At 46.9% G+C, this 20,721-nt stretch overlaps 1 protein-coding gene across 2 annotated transcripts in view; it reads left to right on the top strand.

Annotated features, from left to right (window-relative positions):
* The first annotated feature begins 716 nt into the window (after window positions 1-716).
* LOC141144493 (ubiquitin-conjugating enzyme E2 E1) overlaps window positions 717-20,721 on the top strand; it is a 73,326-nt gene continuing 53,321 nt past the window's right edge. The window contains exon 1 of one of the 2 annotated variants that reach the window (XM_073630235.1): window positions 717-1,095. In XM_073630235.1, coding sequence (XP_073486336.1) covers window positions 914-1,095 — 182 coding nt within the window. In that variant the 5' untranslated portion in view covers window positions 717-913. The remainder of the gene's footprint in view (window positions 1,096-20,721) is intronic. The other variant, XM_073630236.1, reaches the window with a different exon arrangement.

Genomic DNA, 20,721 nt, shown 5'->3' on the forward strand with positions numbered 1-20,721 from the left:
CCTCTCTATCAGTGTGTGGGGGAAGGATAGAAGGGTCCTCTCTCTGGTCGGTTCGTTCCCTCTCTATCAGTGTGTGGGGGAAGGATAGAAGGGTCCTCTCTCTGGTCGGTGCTCTCTCTCTCTATCAGTGTTTGGAGGAAGGATAGGAGGGTTCTCTCTCTGGTCGGTGCTCTCTCTATCAGTGTGTGGGGTGGGGGATAGAAGGGTCCTCTCTCTCTATCAGTGTGTGGGGGAAGGATAGAAGGGTCCTCTCTCTGGTCGGTGCTCTCTCTCTCTATCAGTGTGTGGGGGAAGGATAGAAGGGTCCTCTCTCTGGCCGGTGCTCTCTCTATCAGAGTTTGGAGGAAGGATAGGAGGGTTCTCTCTCTGGTCGGTGCTCTCTCTATCAGTGTGTGGGGTGGGGGATAGAAGGGTCCTCTCTCTGGTCGGTGCTCTCTCTATCAGTGTGTGGGGGAAGGATAGAAGGGTCCTCTCTCTGGTCAGTGCTCTCTCTATCAGTGTGTGGGGGAAGGATAGGAGGGTTCTCTCTCTGGTCGGTGCTCTCTCTATCAGTGTGTGGGGGAAGGATAGGAGGGTTCTCTCTCTGGTCGGTGCTCTCTCTATCAGTGTGTGGGGTGGGGGATAGAAGGGTCCTCTCTCTGGTCGGTGCTCTCTCTATCAGTGTGTGGGGTGGGGGATAGAAGGGTCCTCTCTCTCTATCAGTGTGTGGGGGAAGGATAGAAGGGTCCTCTCTCTGGTCGGTGCTCTCTCTCTATCAGTGTGTGGGGGAAGGATAGAAGGGTCCTCTCTCTGGTCGGTGCTCTCTTTCTCTCTCTCTTTCTCTGTGTGTGTGGTGGGGGAAGGACAGATCCTCCATCTGGTCGCCCTCCTCCTCCTCCCTCCTCTGTGGGTGCAGGCTGTGTGTCAGCTCGCTATGTCGGATGACGATTCTAGGGCCAGCTCCTCTTCATCCACCTCCTCCAACAACCAGCACATAGACCGGGACCTCTCCAACAACCTCCCCAAGAAGAAGGACACCAAAGTCAGCATGAGCAAGAACTCCAAACTCCTCTCCACCAGCGCCAAGAGGTACCTACCGTCCACCGCCATCTCTGTGTATGTATGTGTGAGGATTGAGGAAGTGTCAGCGCTGGCAGGATCCATTATCACCCCCAGAATAGGGGTGCCAGGCTATACATGGGGTTACCCCGGCGGTGTGTGGCTTGCTGGAGACAAAGGCTGGGCTCTGCACCGGACATGGGGGCACAACAAAGAGCTGAGCACCAACAAGCCGCTCTTCCCCTTTAAGTCTGCTCTGCAATGGCCGCCGCCAGCACCCCCATCCCCCCCACTGTCTGTACGGGTCACCCCCTCTCTCCCCACCGTGCGGCAACGAAAGGGTGCCACGGCTCGACGCTCATTTGCATTTCAGGGCGCCGCCCACCCACTCTCATTTGCATGTTAGGTTTTTGGGGTCCCCGTGCGGCCGGGGCGGGTCAGGGCGGTCCGGGCACCGGGAGAGACGGGTGTGAGAGACCGGAGCCGCCGCCATGTTGTGCTCCTCAGGGGGGCAGTCCGGCTGGGGGAGGGGGAGCAGTCCCTGTGTGGTGCTGAGGGGACAGTGTGGGGGAGGGGGAGCAGTCCCTGTGTGGTGCTGAGGGGACAGTGTGGGGGAGAGGGAGCAGTCCCTGTGTGGTGCTGAGGGGACAGTGTGGGGGAGGGGGAGCAGTCCCTGTGTGGTGCTGAGGGGACAGTGTGGGGGAGAGGGAGCAGTCCCTGTGTGGTGCTGAGGGGACAGTGTGGGGGAGGGGGAGCAGTCCCTGTGTGGTGCTGAGGGGACAGTGTGGGGGAGGGGGAGCAGTCCCTGTGTGGTGCTGAGGGGACAGTGTGGGGGAGGGGGAGCAGTCCCTGTGTGGTGCTGAGGGGACAGTGTGGGGGAGGGGGAGCAGTCCCTGTGTGGTGCTGAGGGGACAGTGAGGGGGAGGGGGAGCAGTCCCTGTGTGGTGCTGAGGGGACAGTGTGGGGGAGGGGGAGCAGTCCCTGTGTGGTGCTGAGGGGACAGTGAGGGGGAGGGGGAGCAGTCCCTGTGTGGTGCTGAGGGGACAGTGTGGGGGAGGGGGAGCAGTCCCTGTGTGGTGCTGAGGGGACAGTGTGGGGGAGGGGGAGCAGTCCCTGTGTGGTGCTGAGGGGACAGTGTGGGGGAGGGGGAGCAGTCCCTGTGTGGTGCTGAGGGGACAGTGTGGGGGAGGGGGAGCAGTCCCTGTGTGGTGCTGAGGGGACAGTGTGGGGGAGAGGGAGCAGTCCCTGTGTGGTGCTGAGGGGACAGTGTGGGGGAGGGGGAGCAGTCCCTGTGTGGTGCTGAGGGGACAGTGTGGGGGAGGGGGAGCAGTCCCTGTGTGGTGCTGAGGGGACAGTGTGGGGGAGAGGGAGCAGTCCCTGTGTGGTGCTGAGGGGACAGTGTGGGGGAGGGGGAGCAGTCCCTGTGTGGTGCTGAGGGGACAGTGTGGGGGAGGGGGAGCAGTCAATGTGTGGTACTGGGGGGACATAGTGGGTGCCCCTGAACACGTCACATAGTAGGACTGAGCTTGGCGTCCTCCTTCTCCCCTCGGTGTGTCCAGATGTTTGTTGTATGAAGTAAAGTTGGGAGACCTGATGACTGAATACACACCCCTTTGTTGTATTGAGGTAGCGGGGTCCCTGTCCCATCCAGACATGGCGGTACAGGCTGGTGATGGTCGATTTCCTTGGTACCTTCATTCATGTTTTCTAATCAAAATCTGATTGCATAGTTTAGAAGTTTGTATGACGGGATTACCCCTCATAGATTACCCCTCATAGATTACCCCTCATAGATTACCCCTCATAGATTACCCCTCATAGATTACCCCTCATAGATTACCCCTCATAGATTACCCTTCATAGATTACCCTTCATAGATTACCCTTCATAGATTACCCCTCATAGATTACCCCTCATAGATTACCCTTCATAGATTACCCCTCATAGATTACCCTTCATAGATTACCCCTCATAGATTACCCTTCATAGATTACCCCTCATAGATTACCCTTCATAGATTACCCCTCATAGATTACCCTTCATAGATTACCCTTCATAGATTACCCTTCATAGATTACCCCTCATAGATTACCCTTCATAGATTACCCCTCATAGATTACCCCTCATAGATTACCCTTCATAGATTACCCTTCATAGATTACCCTTCATAGATTACCCTTCATAGATTACCCCTCATAGATTACCCCTCATAGATTACCCCTCATAGATTACCCTTCATAGATTACCCCTCATAGATTACCCCTCATAGATTACCCCTCATAGATTACCCTTCATAGATTACCCCTCATAGATTACCCCTCATAGGCCTCATTCACATTGGCAGTGACAGGCGTGTTTATAGGACATTTTTGAATTCCTAGAGATACATGGTAGGACTATAAATGGTACAAGTCACACTGTGCGTTTACCTTGTCCTTAGTGTGGAGTAGATAGAACTGTGTCAGTCCTGGGATAGATTGGAGACGCTGAATGTGTGTAAATGAAAGAGAACCTGATGTGGGACGCAGAACGTTTGTTTATACTTCTTGATCATTTCTTTGGCTTTTATATGAAGTGAACACATCAGGCTGGTGTGAATGTGGCCTTCGGGTTCATGCACACTGAAACTGATAAACTGACGTTTTTGGGTGTTCTTTTTAACAGCCCTTAAACTTTCCTCTATGTTATCCTATGTGTCTATGCACATATGGATATTTATTGAAGTTTATCAGCAGGGGAGTTTATGGGATGTTGTCTGAACGCCTTAAAATCATGTTCAAGAGCAGTCCTAAAAATGCCAGATGCCGGTAAAAGCTGTTAAACGTGGTTTAAGACTGTATAAAGAGCGTTAAGCCTTGTCAGGCATTTCTCTGCCTCTATTCAAAATCAATGGTTCCCTATGAGAGCCCATTGATTTGAATAGATGTCGCACCAGAAGTTGAATCATGATGACCCCCCCCCCCAAAATCCATACCAGACCCCCCCCCCCCCACCTCAAAGCACCTTGTCCCCATGTTGATGAGGACAAGGGCTTCTTCCTGAAAACCCTGGCCGGTGGTTGCTGAGGTCTGCGGGCGGGGGCTTATCGGAATCTGGAAGGGGGGCCCCAGATCCCGGCCCCTCACCCTATGTGAATGAGTATGGTGTACATTGTACCCCTACCCAGTCACCTAAAAAAAAAAAAAAAAAAGTGTCAAAAATGAACACCGTACACAGGTTTTTTAAAGTATTTTATTAAGACCCCCTATGGCGTCTCTTCCGATTTCTCCGGTTCTTCTCCTCTCTGCGCTGTCTTCTTGCTCTTTTGCTGGGTCTTCTCCCTCTGTTGTTCTTCCGATGTTGACTCGACGCGATCTCCCGGTGTAATGCTGAGTGTGCCATGGCTTATATTGGCATGGGGCAGGGCCACCCGCTGATGTCATTCGAAGGCCCCGCCCCCTGTGATGTCATCGCCCCATCATGCCCCAGGTGGTGACGCCACAAGGGGGTGGGGTCTCTGAATGACGTCAGGGGGTGGCCCCGACCCATGCCAATATAAGTCATTGCACACGGCGGACCCAGCATTACACCAGGAGATCACGTCGAGTAAACATTGGAAGAAGAATAGAGGGGGAAGAGCTGAAGAAATCGGAGGAGACGCCAGAGCTGTCTTAATAAAATACTTAAAAAAAACCTGTGTACCGTGTTCATTTTTGACACTTTTTTTTTTTTTTTTTTTTTTTTTAGGTGAATGGGTAGGGGTACATTGTACCCCATACTCATTTACATAGGGTGGGGGCAAGGATCTGGGGGCCCCCTTGTTAAAGGGGGCTTCCAGAATCCGATAAGCCCCCGCTCGCAGACTCCGACAACCACCGGCCAGGGTTGTCGGGAAGAGGCCCTTGTCCTCATCAACATGAGGACAAGGTGCTTTGGTGTGTGCCCCCCCAACCCCAAAGCACCCCCCCCCCATGTTGAGGGCATGTGGCCTGCTATGGTTTCCTGACCTGCCAGGCTGCGTGCCTGGTATGGATTTTAGGGGGACCCCACACCATTTTTTTGGGAGTAGAGGTTCCCCTTAAAATCCATACTAAACCAAAGGGTCTGGTATCGCCCTGGGGGGGAAACCCACGCTATTTTTTTTTTTTTTTTTCATTTTTGCCGGGGGGGTTCCCCGTCAAGATCCTCAGTACACAAGTTGCACCGCAAGTCGGATTATCATGATCCGACTTCTATTTAAATAAATGGGCTCCCATAGGGAACCATTGAGTTTGAATAAAGGCAAAGAAATGCGGCTAAAAGCTAGCGCGGCTAAACACACATTGACTCCAATGCAAAATGCTGATAAAATCGCATTTTTAACGCCGCTTTTTTCCTGGTGTCGTCACTAGTTTTAACGTCAGTTTATCAGCTTCAGTGTGCGTGGACCCTACGAATGGAACGCTAAGTAGAAACGATTAGACGTTAGATTGGGTCAGCTCGGGTATGATTGTATGTAACGTCCAGTATCAGATACATTGTGAGCATCGGGGTGCTGCTGTGACTTCCCTCCAGATACAGTAATGATCAGGGGTTACCTGCTCTGCACCTCATTACTTTCTGTGAATACAAGGTGTTTTCTTTGAGTAGACTCTGACATTCATACGCTCCTCCTTGTCCAATCATAGAACACATTGTAGTCATTGAAAACCAATATGCACCTGAATGGCATCTCTGAGTCTGCTGGGCGTGCCAGTATCCCTTCAAGATGACAGTTCCCGATGGCAGTCTTGGGGCATTTGTGTGTCTACATAGGCGAGGCTTTTGCAAGTAAATAATATGCATTAACTTCACATAAAATCTTATGGGACAACTGGAGAAATTAGTGGTCTGGTGACTGGATCGCTTTAAAGTATCTAAGAAAATCCAGGGAAAAAAAGTTATCCGATGCAGGGTGACTGTGCATAGGTTAACTGCTTGTTTTGTCTAGGGCAGTGGTTCTCAACTCCAGTCCTCAGGACCCACTAACAGGCCAGATTTTAAGTATTACCTTGGGGAGATGCAGACTACAATACTGCAATCACTGAGCAGCAAATGATATCACCTGTGATGTATTTCAGTTATCTTGCAAACCTGTCCTGTTAGTGGGTCCTGAGGACAGGAGTTGAGAACCACTGGTCTAGGGACACACTGAAATGCTATACTTACCCAATCCTTAGATCCTCCAGAAAACTGTTCTCCCCTATGTCCAGTGTTGGACTATTCTTGCCGACCTCATGTCCAGAACCGGTCTATGGGTGCGATGACATCAGGAACAGTCCATGCACAAGACTGCTAGCTGTGCAGGAGGGCAGGAGCAGCAGGGTCCAGTCTTGGAGAATCAATGGGTTAGGTAAGTATATCTCCGCTCTCTTAAATTCTTCTTTAAGCCAAAAAAGTTATTATGTTGCAGCTTACCAATTCTTAGATGTGATGGTTGCATTCCTTTTTTTTTTTTTTTTTAGCTTTCTTTCTCTCCTATATTTTCACCTGGTGATCTGGTCAGTAAGTCTGTTTTTCAACAGACCATGTTGTTCTGCAGCTTTAGCTGTTAGAGGTTTCATTCAAACCATTTAAATCTGACAGGGGTGCTTACAATGATCAGCTTTTATTCGTGTAATTAAAACCTTTATCCCAAAAGGGCAAAACATGTTTGCTGTAACTGCTTAAAAAGTGTTGGCTGGAGTTCAACTTCAGGTTGTTAGTGTATCTAAATCTGCTAGTAAATCTAACACTTCCCTTCCCCCAGACTGATAACGATGCTGTCTAAAGGTGTCTCTGTTGCTCCTTTAACCAAAGCGGAGACGCTAATACAGGAGATGTGTTACTGGTCAGATCACCAGGGGAAAACAGAGGGGGGGGGAGCCTAAAAAAAAAGAGAACAAATTCTGTCACCACATCTTATGATTGTTAAGCTGCAATATATTACAATTTACATTTTAATACCACTTTAAAGTAGATGCAAATCCAATTACTAAATTGTCTTCTCTGCTTTAACACATGAATGTGCTTTCTAAAGTTTTCTTAAATCTTGAATATTCAGCTTTTGTTAAACGTGATCCTTGCTGTGAAGGTCCTTGTTTAGGGACTTCCTGTTTTGGAGAGACAATTGTGCTCCTGCTTTGTCACCTTGTCAGATTCCCTGGGTGAGACTACAAGTGTTTGAGTTGACAAACATTACTTAAGCTTGGTCCATTGTTGTCTCTATCAGGAGTCTGTTTCAGAGCAGTGATTAAAGCTGGTGTTCTGTCAAATTCTCCAACCCATCAGAAACTCCAACTACTTAACTTCTGTTTTTTTTAACCACTTGCCGACCATCCGCTGCATGCGAGTGCCCGGCGGTTGCAATCACCACCAGGCTCCCGCGATCGCTCGGGGAACACAGAGAACCGGTATCACACAGTTTCCGGTTCTCTGAGGGGAGAAGTGACAGATCCTCTGTTCGTACAGCGTATGAACAGCGATCTATCTCTTCCCCTACACAGTCCACTCCCCCTTCAGTTAGAACACACACTAGGGAACACATTAACCCCTTGATTGCCCCCTAGTGTTAACCCCTTCCCTGCCAGTGACATTTTTACAGTAATCAATGCAGTTTATAGAACTGTAACTGCTTAACCGCTGTAAAAATGCCAATGGTCCCAAAAATGTGTTAAATTGTCCGACGTGTCTGCCATAATGTCGAAGTCCCGATAAAAGTCGCAGATTGCCGCCATTACTAGTAAATAAAAAATAAAAATGCCATCAAACTATCCCTATTTTGTAGACGCTATAACTTTTGCGCAAACCAATCAATATACGCTTATTGCGATTTTTCCAAAAATATGTAGAAGAATACTTATCGGCCTAAACTGAGGAAAAAAATAGGTTTTTTTATATATTTTTGGGGGATATTTCTTATAGCAAAAAGTAAAAAATATTTTTTTTTTTTTTTTTCTTTTCAAAATTGTCGCTCTTTTTTTGTTTATAGCGCAAAAAAATAAAAAACCGCATCAAATACCACCAAAAGAAAGCTCTATTTGTGGGAAAAAAGAACGTCAATTTTGTTTGGGTGAATGTTGCATGACCGTGCAATTGTCAGTTAAAGCGACGCAGTGCCGTATCGCAGAAAGTGCTCTGGTCGGGAAGTGGGTAAAAACTTCCGGGGCTGAAGCGGTTAAACCAGCAGTAATTGGAGTTTTTGACGAATTGGAGGTTGGTCACAACACCAGCAACCGCTCTGATACTAGCCAGCAAAATGGCCGCCTCTGAGGAGGCGACAACTTTGTCCTCGTTAGCCACTGTGCTGTCAAAAAAGCTCAATCTTCCAGTACCAGACTCTATTTGGTTGTCTGTGTTGTGTCCAACCACCAGTTCATCAAAACCTCCATTTACTAAGGGCTTAAATAAACCAGAAGTGACGTGGTTGGAGAAATTGACGGAACACCAGCAATACCTGGATGGAAAGTCATCTAGTTCAGCAGGAATCGACTGAATCTCCATCCATGTATGGTGGTTCCCGTTCATGAGAAGTCAAGGTCCATCGACTTTTCATGAACAGGCTTGTTGGAAATTCCCCGCTCAATCAGCGGATAGAGCCAATGCGCTGCAGCGTTGATCAGTGTATTCTGATGGTGGGAGAGTCCTGCTGTCAGACTACAAGGACACAACGGGGAGGGGGTTGGAGGAGGAGCAATCGGCTCAGTTTTGTTCATTCAGTTGGCTGGCTGAACAACATAACTGAGTAATGTATGGCCAGCTTAGAAGTCCATGCTGCAACAAGTATCCATAGACTGGAAGTGGCTGCAGGAGATCAGCAGCTCTGAGACGCAAATAAGGAGAAAACAGTATTTTACGAACACAGAAAACATTATGGCTGATCATGCACACTGTTCTGGCAATCTGAATGTCTTCCCCTTCGAGTTTACATCTGCATTAACAGATACATTGTCATGTGCAGTGATAGGAGCCGTCACATTTGAGTGTAGAGGCAGAATTGTGTATTGTCTGCATTGCTGGCCTGCTTTGGCATCATCTTCTCTCTATTCTCAGCAGGGATTTCATGTTGCTGCGCTGTGATACCATGGGGCAGTATTGGCATGTTGATTCTGAGTGTAAAAATGATTGCAAATGGTATAATTTCAAATCATGAGAACATCATGTCGAATTTGTATAATTACCACCCAGGCTCCAATTTTCCTGCTCATATAATGTGTTTTTCAAATCTCGCTTCTCCTTGCTTGTGTAAATTTTAGGTTTTTATGCAGTTCAGATTACACTAATAGAATTTATCAAAACTGCAGAAGCTGTGTATGGCAACCAATCAGCTTCTATCTCCAGCTTGTTCAGTTAAGAAATAAATAGTGGAATACCGTGCTGTGAAAAAATAAAACCTTGAGCTAATATACAAATAAATTAGGTTGAATGCAAATACCCAGAAAGAAGCTGCTGCTACAAGTGAGATACACACAAATAGATAAACCAGAAAAAAGCAGCGCTAACCCACCTACATTGAAATTGTACAATAAAGATCAATATGGAAAAATATTATAAAAAGTGATGTATAAACAGAAAATAAATTGAATGAAAATAAAAAGTCCATCTTCTTAATTCCAAGTGCTAGTAGTGCTGTAAAAAATTCAATAGTGTCCTCCACCGCACCACCAGTGCTAAACACCCAAAATGCTCGCTTACCAGACAGGTAAGCAATGAAAGCTTGCGACCTATACCCGGCCAGGGCCTTTATCCCGCCAGGAGCCAAACAGATGGATACCCGGAAGAACCCTCAGGCCGATCTCTATACCAGGCAGGGACCACCAAACTCATGGTTCACGGATACCAAGTGTAAGTAGATGCAGATACCGTTCAGATGTATCCAAAAATGAAAGAAGGGTACCATAGCGTAACACTGACAAACCTATTTATTAAAAAAAGAGAAAGCCACTTACAAGATCGTAGTATTTAAAAGCAAATTAGCCGGCCGGCTAGTACAATCACCCGTCCCTCGAACGGCACACGCGAGACGTCAGCTCCTCCCGACGCGCGTTTCGTCATACGATGACGTCGTCTGGGGTCGTCAGTTAAGCTTTGAAAGTGAAAGATAGAAGCTGACTGGTTGCCATACACTGCTTCTTCAGATTCTGGCAACTCTATTTGTAATAAATGTCCCTCACAGAATTAAAATTTTGCGTTTGACTACCCAGGGAAAAGATGTTCATATGCTTTACAGGGTGGTCTGATGTGCAGGGAATCCAATTTGGCTTCAAAGTCCATGCTTGTACTGTGGTTCCAGAAACACAAAGATTTAGCTTGCCTAAAGCTGGCAGTATGCGGCTTGAATTATGGAAGATTCCTGGTAATCTGCTGAAATTCGAGCTGTGGGTGTCCCTGTCGACACTACCTGGCTCAGCAAGGTTCGATCGAGAAATCGGAGGGGCCATTGGTTGCTGAACAGCCAGTCAGATTCAGTCACTGTTTCTGGGTATTCTGACAGACACGTGTGCTGGCTGTCAGATCACTGTAGTCAGAAAGGGGAGAATTGTTCAACCACGCTGTTTAGCGCAGATGGGAGAATGTATGGATTTCACACATAAGGCTGGACAAGAGAAACCGGAGCATACAAGGCAACTTAAAGCAGAGTTAAACCCAAAAGTGGAAGCGCTGCTTATCTGACACCCCCCCCCCCTTTCTGCTGCCACACTTTGCACCTTTTGGGAGAGAGGGAGGAGCGGGTACCTGTTTTTTGACAGGTACCCGTCCCAGCGAAATCACTTGGAGTTTTGGACTCCCCTCCTCCTTCCCTTGCTGCCGGGCCATTAAGAAAGTGCAGCACGCTTCGCGCATGCACAGTAGGGAACCGGCTGTGAAGCCAAAAAGGCTTCACTGCCAGTTTCCCTTACCATGAATGGGGCGGCAGCACTCGAGAGCCAATGGAAACATCGGCTGGGGTGTCGATTCCAGGATAGGTAAGTGTCCTAATATTAAAAGTCAGCAGCTACACTAAGCGTAGCTGCTGACTTTTACAATTTTGCTGGGGGGGGGGGGGGGGGGGTAGAACTGCACTTTAAAGCACCACATAGATGACTTATTTTATCGATTAGTCAGCACACTGGGGTTGATTTCTAAAAGAGGAGAGATCAAAATCTGGTGCAGCGCTACATAGAAATCGGCTTCCAGTGTTTTTTTTTGTCAATGCTTAATTGAACAAGCAAGTTAGAAGCTGATTGGCTACCACACAGCTGCACCAGATTCCGAATGCCCGATTTTTAGTAAATCATGCCCACTGCGACATTGTATTCTGACAGCGGAGTCTCTTCCCTGTCTGAATACACTGATCAGTAGCAACTTGTGTCAAGCAGCCACGCATGGATCATAAGATCAGAATCTGAACCAGCCACTGTTTGATCCATCTATGGCCAGCTTAAAGAGGTATTAAAACAAAACATTTAGATGTGGTGGCTGCATTTGTTCCTTTTTTTTTTTTTTTTGGCTTTTTCCCTGTTTCTACATATTGATCTGTCCTGTAACACAGCTCTTGTATTATGCCCTGTACACACGACCAGTTTTTCCGTCGGAATAAACTCCGAAGGTTTCTCCGACGGAACTCAGACGGAATTTCATTCAAGCGGTCTTGCCTACACACGGTCAACCAAAGTCCGACCGTCAAGAACGCGGTGACGTACAACACGTAGGATGGGGCTAGAACAAGGAAGTTCAATAGCCAGTAGCCAATAGCTTCCGTCTCGTACTTGCTTCAGAGCATGCGTCGTTTTTGATCCGTCAGAACAGAATATAGACGAGCGGTTTTCCCGATAGGAATTGGTTCCCTCGGAAATATTTAGAACATGTTCTATTTCTAGGTCTGTCATAATTTTCTAAAAAAAAAAAAAAAAAAGTCCAATGAGGCATACACATGATCTGAATATACGATGAAAAGCTTCCGTCTGACTTTTTCTGTCGGACATTCCGCTTGTGTGTACGTGGCATAAGTGTGGCCCCACTCCACTCTGAATGAAAGAGCACCGGAGGCACAGCAGACAGCAACATTGTTAGTCGGGGGCGGGGGTTAGGGTGTTAGATGTACTAGCACAGGGGTCTCCAAACTTTCTAAACAAAGGACCAGTTTACTGCGTTTTTGACTTTAGGGGGCCAGACTGTGGCCAGCAAAAGTAGAAAATGCACTGGCATCAGTGGGAGTAAACAATATCCCATATCTGGTGTCAGAGGAAATATTAGTGCCTCATCATTAAGTAAATAGTAAATCGACCCCAGTGTGTTTCCAGCATTATAAATCTAGGAAATTAATCAGTGCAAAAATCACATAAAACAGCGGCTGAACACTGAGGGCCAAAATATCAAATCCCAGTAAATAAATATGTAAAAAAGCAGTGCAGCGCAAACACATCAATCAAAATAAAGAAAAGTCCATAATAGAAGAACACCATCAGAAATCCATGCACGGTGGTCCTAAAACTTGACAGACACGGTGATCATGTGACGACCTCCACCAACACTGAGTCCTAACCGCACATCTCAGCATGTGGACCCCTGAGTGAATCAGTCAGGTCATACAGGCAGTCCCTTCAATAGGGTAGATAAACTGGTCAGCTGGATGGAGGAGTCACTAGGAACGGCTGTGTAACGTTAGCAATGTAACCAGTCGATATGTGACATGGAATGATAATAAAATATAGTGCTCTCCGTAGGAAAAAGTCAACATTTATTAAAAAAGTATTGCACTTACATAACCAGCACTGTGTCCCCAGTGCTAAGGTGACAAGGCAGATGGTAATATGGATCCACGAGGGTAAACACGCGGGTGATGACACGTGGTTCCGTACGCGGTGCGTCCCAGGGGGCGGGACTTCATCGGTGACGGAGTGATGTACTGCACCCGCTATTAATACCCTTACGTGACACCCGATTACCGGAGATGTCTGCATTCCAAGAAAACCATGGAAACATAAGACTAACAAAAGACACTGACACCTCAGGACGGATCAGGAATTACACATGATAACCACAATACCTGATACGCAATCAGAGGAGGGCCAGAAGTAAACCAATAAAAAGATTGGATATTAAAATGGAATTACCTTCCAATATGACAAAAGTTACATAATATCCTCTGCATAGGTAATCACATGAGAAAATAAAAAGAAATTCTGAAATATAGTGACAAAACACGGGTCTCCCTCGTTTACAGCATATATATGCAAAAAATATATAGAAAAAATAAAGTATAATATATAACCTAACGATCAGAAATGAAACCATTAATGTCAAACTCAACATTAAGGCCGGTAGGTACAAGAACTTTTGTCTGATGAATCCAGTGAGATTCCCTACGGCTGAGCTGACGCAAAAAATTCCCCCCTCTCCAATGCTTGGTGACTTTTTCAATCCCCCAAAACATAAGACCCCTGGGGTTCTGATTATGAAATAATTTGAAATGCCTTGATACGTTGTGAGTTTTAAGTCCCTTTTTGAAGTTGTTCACATGCTCGCCCAATGGGACGTGGAGGGGTATGGAGGTCCTGCCAATATACTGAAGACCACACCCACATTCGAGCATGTAAACAACACCAACAGTGGAACATGTAATAAGTTGCTGAATTGTATACTCTTTATTGGTCGCTGAAGACACAAAATTCTTTCGTTTTTTAATATTACGTTTAGAATGCCTGCAGGCAGTGCATTTCCCACAGGCATAAAATCAGCAGGCAGTGCATTTCCCACAGGCACAAAATCCCGAGAGGAACGAAAATAACCGATTTTCTGATTGAGTAGGTGGATCAATGACACTAGGTGCCACGCGATCACGAAGGGAGGGGGCTTTTTATATGTAAATGATGGACGTGATGGCAGGAGAGGACCCAAAACTTTATCTTGTTATGAGTATGGACCAATTTTTTTGAACAATCCTCCCAAACTTTTTATGTTGAACATTAAAATTCAGTACCATTTTAAAGTTAGGAACACCAGTATCATTATCTCTAATCTGGTGGGATACCAATACATTTCTATCCATGTTACGCACTCATTCTATTTCGCTATCCAGGGCAGATTTTTCATATCCCTTTTGCTAAAACCTAGAGGCAAGAACCTGAGATTGAGAGATATAGTCATCCTCATGAGTACAATTCCGCCTCAGCCTGATGAATTGGCCTCTGGGGATGTTACATAGCCATGACCTATGGTGGCAACTCTCCATGGGGGTATAGGAGTTTCGATCAGTTGGTTTAAAATGATTGCGCAAACAAAAATGATCACCCTCTTTGGAGATCTCCAGATCAAGGAAAATGACGTGCTCCATACTGATATTCCAAGTGAGTTGAATATTCTTGGAGTTATCATTCATGGATTGAATGAACCTATCCAGACCTAAACGGTCTCCTTCCCATATAAGGATGAGGTCGTTGATAAACCTCCTATAACAAACTAGCTCAGGGGAGCGGTTGGTGAAAACAACTTATTCCTCCCAGTGGGCCATAAATTGGCCGCACTGGGAGCAAACCGGGCCCCCATCGCAACCCCTCTTGTTTGCAAATAAAACTGTCGGTTATACCAAAAATAATTTTGTGATAAACAGAAACTAAGGCAACTAAGGAGGAATTTTTTTGTGTTTTCTAGGAAGGTCAGAGGATGTCAGAGCCCATTGCACAGAGGACAATGTGTCCTCATGCCCAATAATAGTGTACAAGAAGCTGACATCAGCCGTAACCAAAATGCTAGATGGTGAACAGCTGATAGATTCAAGGACCTGTATAATGTGCTTAGTATCTTTAAGGAATGCATCTGTCTTAAAGACTAGTAAAGACCAGCATTGTCCATTGCCTTAACTCGCCATCACTGCATCTACGTGGCTGCTACAGTCCCCACTGTTTTGAAAAACCTGGTTCTGCGGGTGTGGTGTATTCAGGCAAAAAATTTACATTGTTCTTCTGGAAAAATTACAAAAATATGCATGGCAGCATAGCAGGTTCCGCCCCTGTAATGATTAGCAATGTGGGGCCTTGGAGTAATGTCTGCAGAGTATAGCTGTTCTTAGAGACTTTGGCAAGCTGTTGAATGGTCTTTTTATCAGAACAATCTCCCAAGGCACAAATAATGGACACAAATTGACATTTCCCTAAAAGTGCGTTCCCTTGAGCTGCAGCAGTCCTGTAATATTGGCCCTATGTGATACTATGGCCTTGCCTGCCCCTTTCTAGCTCCTCCTGATTTCACTTTTGTGAAACTTTTATGATATAATTAAAATAATGGTATAAAACACCACCAGCACGAATACCCAAACTGCAACCCCCCTTACCCAAATCTGCAACTCCTCAGGAAGAATCCTGTTTGTTTGAATTTAGCACGGCTAAACGGCAGTGTCATCCTTGACAGATGAGACTTGTAGAAAGTGTGATGCTGATCCCTTCTCCATCACCGCTCTGTGATTGGGCAGCTCTGCTGTTTCAAATTGATACCTTCAGAACCTGAGGCACCAATGCAGATAAAGTAGTAAATGCACATTGATCACGAGAACAATGTTACTGAATTTTCTACTTTTTCCAAGTCATCTTCCAGGACGGCTTACAGAGATAGGCTCCTCCCACCCAGTACAGGAAACACATGATCCACATTATAAAGTACAACACATGCAATAGCCCCTCAGTATTTGTTTCCTCCAGCCAGACAGGAGCTCCAAACAATGTTTATTTTTTTTGTCCAGCCTTTGTTGCTATGTGGCAGGGGCCTCCTGGCGTCCATACCCAGTGCAACAGGGACAGTACTGCTGGGGTATAAGTCAGCTTGGGCCACCCATAGACCTGGAAAAGCGGTCTGGGGTGAAGGTAAGGAACCCCCTCTCCCAGTTTGTGGTTGTAGCCTTAGTGAGGTACCTATTAGGAGTAGAGGAGATGGCCTGGTGGGGTCCATTCGGAATGGCACAGAAGGGTTTTCTGGTGGAGGCGCAGGCCGCCACGTGGTCCAGGTGCTCTTCTCTGCTGCTCATTTACAGGGATCCCCATGTTTTAGGGCTTCTCTATCCTCAGCGTGTGGACCACGCTGGGGGAGCGGAATGATGAGGTCACTTCCGGCGCTTGCGGCAGGAAGTGACAAGGCCAAAAGTCTGGCAGCGGCCATCTTGGTACACCCAGACGCCAGGAAATGAAGCCCTAGCAAGGGTAATTTAAAAGATTAGAGGCGTGCTGTGATGGAGGGCAGCGTTGGATCCATAGCGCCGCCCCAGATTCTCCACACTTCCTTAAATAGGGGCCTGGATAAGAAGCTGGTGCCGAAGGCTTCCAGGAGCAGCATGGAGATGCCAGGATCCATGAAAGCAGGTCTGGAGGCGCCATCGGTTGAATCAGGCCCTAAGGTGAGAAAATAGGTGCAGGCTGCTCCTTTTCTTATCCTCCTGTGGTGGGGGCACAGGAGGTGTGTTTTTCCAGAGCCTATTTTGTTTATGCTTATGGTGGACAGGTGTCGCACATACTAACATAGGCTCTGGTGGTGGGTACTTTTAAAGATTCTTAAATTAGAATTGCGTTATCCACTGGGTGTTTTGATAATTGGTATTTACTTCAGTGGAAGTAATGTGCTGGCGTCTGTCATCTGATTCATTACAGGACAAAGCCCATGACCCCGAAGATAGCAAAATGGAGACACCCAGAAAAAGGTGCCCAATGTGCACCAGGAAAATGCCTTATGGTTGGAAGAAAAGTGCATGTCAGGACTGTATAGATAAACTCATGAAGGGAGAGACAGGACCTGTCCTCAAGGGTTTTATGGACTCAATGAAGAAGGTGATGAAACAGACTTTACAGTCCTTTAAACTCGGAGAGCAGGAAGCTCTTGCTGAACCTATCCCCTGTACTTCCGGCACCAGTACCGGTGCTAGGCTGACAGGCAGCCCACCAGCAGGGAGTACTGGAGTGCTCAGAGTCAGTCTTAGATTCTGGGGAAGGGGAGCTTAATGAGGAAAAACCCAGAAAGGTCCAAAGATTTCTTTTTCCTTCTGATGAAACAGAGGAATTGTTAAAGGCTATTTACGACACCTTGGAGCTGGAAGAACCAGAAAATCAGGAATTGTCTGTACATGAGCTTTTAAATGCAGGCCTTCAGCCTAAGCAGACCAGAACCTTTCCGGTGCATACGTCCCTAAAAGAGACTGTACTTCAAGAATGGAAGAATCCGGAGAAGAGTCTTCTTCCCTAAGAATCTGAAGAGAAGGTTTCCCTTCAAGGAGGAGGATGCAAAGTTGTGGGAAAAGTGTCCCAGACTAGACTCTTCCCTATCTAAAGTTTCAAAAGGTACAGAGCTTTCCTTTGAGGACATAGGCACCCTAAAGGAACCAATGGATAGAATGGTGAAAAGGTATTTAAAGAAAGCATGGGAAGCCTGCTCCGCTAACTTTAAACCAGCCCTAGCCACTATATGCTTGATTTGTGGCTAAAGCAGCTCCACACTCTTCTGGAGTCAGACACTCCCAGGGAAGAAATTTTGGACTCAACTCTAAGTAAGGCAGTAGCCTATATAGCAGATGCATCCACTGAGTCTGTAAAGTTCTCGGCCAGGTCTACAGCATTGAATAATGAAGCTAAGAGGGCTATCTGGCTGAAGTCCTGGGGGGGTGACCTTGTCAAATCCAAGCTATGTTCCCTCCCCTTTTCTGGAGATTTTCTCTTTAGTTAAGAGCTAGAATCTGTTCTAGAGAGGTCAGCAGATAAAAAGAAGGGGTTTCCTTTCCCCCTCCCCAAAAAAACAAAAAATGAATTTTCATCCCTTCCAGAGGTCAGGAGAATGGAACCATCAGAGGGGGATAGACAGCAGCATAACAAGGGTTTTGCAGCTATGCAAGACCAGAAAAGAGGGTGGCAATACAGGAGAGGAAGGGGCAGAGGTGGCTTCCTTTCCAAACCCTCCCAGCTTAAAGACCCTTCCCAGTGACTCAGTCGGCCATGTCGGGGGAAGGTTGGGGTCATTCCTCCCACAGTGGCAGGCCATTTCCAGCAACAGCTTTATCCTGGATCTGATCAAGTCAGGGTACAGGATAGAGCTAGTGGGCTGCCCCCCTCAAAAATTTCACCCAACAATTCTCCCGAAATACGTGGAGAAATCAACAGCTATGTCTTCCCTCCTCTAGAGTATGCTGGAGGAGACAGTGATAAGCTTCATCCCCCCAACTCCAAGAATAGGGGGGTTTTATTCTCACATTTTTCTGATAAAGCCATCAGAAAAATTCCGACTCATTTTGAATCTAAAGCAAGGGAACATGTTTGTAAAGTACAAATGATTCAAAATGAAGTCAGTATACACCACTGGATATTTGTTAAGCCCTGGGATCTTCATGGTCTCATTAGACCTAAGAGATGCCTACCTTCATGTCCCCATTCGAAAGGCGTCCAAGCAATATCTCAGGTTTGCAGTGAAGAATGAGTTCAAGACCCTCTATTTTCAGTTCAATGTTCTGCCCTTCAGATTGGCGTCAGCACCACGCATCTTCACGAAGATTCTGGCAGAAGCTCTGTGGACCCTGAGATCAAAGGGGATTCACATATTTCCCTATCTGGATGACCTGCTGATCTTTGCAGCTTCAGCAGACGAAGTGAAACAGAACCTGAGCAGAACTTTCAGACACCTTCAGCAGCTGGGGTGGCTGGAAAATCAGGAGAAGTCAGTTAGTACCTACTCAAAGTATAGTATTCCTAGGATACTTAATAGACTTGACTACATCCAAAATGTTTCTGACGAAAGAAAGTGGCAACAGTAATTGCAGAAGTGAGCAGCCTCTGCGCATGTACAGAGACCTCAATTCAAGGTATAATTAGGGTCCTTGGTTTGATGACAGTAGCCATCCCAGGAGTCCAGTGGGCCCAATTCCATATTCGAGCACTTCAGGCGTTCATGCTTTCTCTGTGGGATGGAAGGAAGGAATCTCTTCAGAGGCAAACCGATTCCAGAAATAAAACTCTCAATCAAGTGGTGGTTGATCCCCCGCAGATCTCTCTGCGAGTCGCCTTTGGTCCCAACACAACCCTCTAACGGTTACCACAGACGCCAGCGGTCTGGGGTGGGGAGCCCACTCAGGCACACAGATGGCCCAAGGGGTCTAGAGCCGGCAGGAAGCCACCCTTTCCTCCAATGCAAGGGAGCTGAAAGCAGTTCTAAAAAAAGGCTCTAGTGGCCTTTGGTCCAACTCTGAGGGGAAGAAACGTGCAGGTCCTTTTAAGCAATATTACCACCATAAGCTACATCAACAAGCTGGGAGGTACGAGAGTGGGGAGGCCTTATGAGGATAACAGAAGTAATCCTTCAATGGGCGGAGGCAAATCTTTTATCACTTAAAAGGGGAATTAACCACTCTGGCGGATGTCCTAAGCAGGGAGGTTCTGTCTCAGACAGAATTGTGCTTGAATCAAACAGTGTTTGAACAGATAGTGCAGAAGTGAAGAGTACCACAGATAGACCTTTTTGCTACAAGGCAGAAGGGGCAGGTGGAACAATTTTTCTCAGTCTGGGCCTAGATGCCCTATCCCAGTCCTAGGAAGCAAGCCTGGTGTATGCATTTCCACCTTTTGCCCTTATTCCAAAGATCATCCGGAAGATAAGAGTGTCGAGCTTGAAGGTTATCCTGATTGCACCATTCTGGCCAAAGAGGTCTTGGTTCTCAGGACTACTAAGACTCCACATCACGGAGCCTTGGAGACTGCCTTACAGGACAGACCTTGTATATCGGAGAGAGATGAATCATCCAGAAGTGAGCTCTCTTTCTTTGAGGGCTTGGCTACTGAGAGGGAGCTGTTAGAGTGGAGAGGGTTATCGGCAAAAGTAGTCGATACCATCCTTAGCAGCGGCCGTGCACTAATGCAATTTTCAATAAAATCTGGAAGAAATTTGCAGACTGGCGCATGCACAACAAGTGTCAGGAGCCATGATCCCGGCAGTCCTAGATTTCCTCCAAGCTGGAGCAGAACTAAATCTTGCGGTCAGTACCCTCAAGGTGCAGGTATCGGCTTTGTCTAGCTTTTTAAATCAAAGGCTGGCAGAAGACCCCTTGGTCAAGAGATTTCTTACATCCATTAAGCGGGTCCCCAAGTCAAGGAAGTTCCCTTCCTGGGACTTATCCACGGTGTTGCAAAGTCTTTGTAAAACACTGTTTGAGTCACTAGAGGAACTGCCCATAAAGCTCTTAACCTTGAACACAGTGATTTTAGTGGCCCTAGTCTCCGCTAGGAGGGTTGGTGAGATACAGGCGCTCTCAGTGGCTGAGCCCTTCTGCATTATTTTGCAAGACAAAATTATCCTCTCTCTGGTCCCGGCATTTCTCCCCAAAGTACTGTCTAACTTCCACAGACCGGAAGAGATTGTGATGCCTTCGTTTTACGGAGATCCTAAAAGGGGCTGCATTTAATAAAATAGATGTCAGGAGATACTTGATCACTTGCATAGAGCGCATCAAGGAATGGCGGTGTTCCACCAGCTTATTGTTTGGGGGTTCAAACAAGGGTAAAAGGGCATCTAAAGGTGGATAAAGTTGGCCATCGCAGAGGCATACAAAGCAGCATCCTTGACACCACCGTTGGGAATAAATTCTCATTCCACAAGAGCGGTTTCCACTTCTTGGGCTGAAAGGGCAGGAGCGTCTCCCCTCCATATTTGCAAGGCCGCAACCTGATCCAGGTTCCAAACTTTCGTAAAGCATTGCAGCATTACAGACTG

This window comes from Aquarana catesbeiana, linkage group LG05 (genome assembly GCF_042186555.1).
Source record: "Aquarana catesbeiana isolate 2022-GZ linkage group LG05, ASM4218655v1, whole genome shotgun sequence".
NCBI lineage: Eukaryota > Metazoa > Chordata > Amphibia > Anura > Ranidae > Aquarana > Aquarana catesbeiana.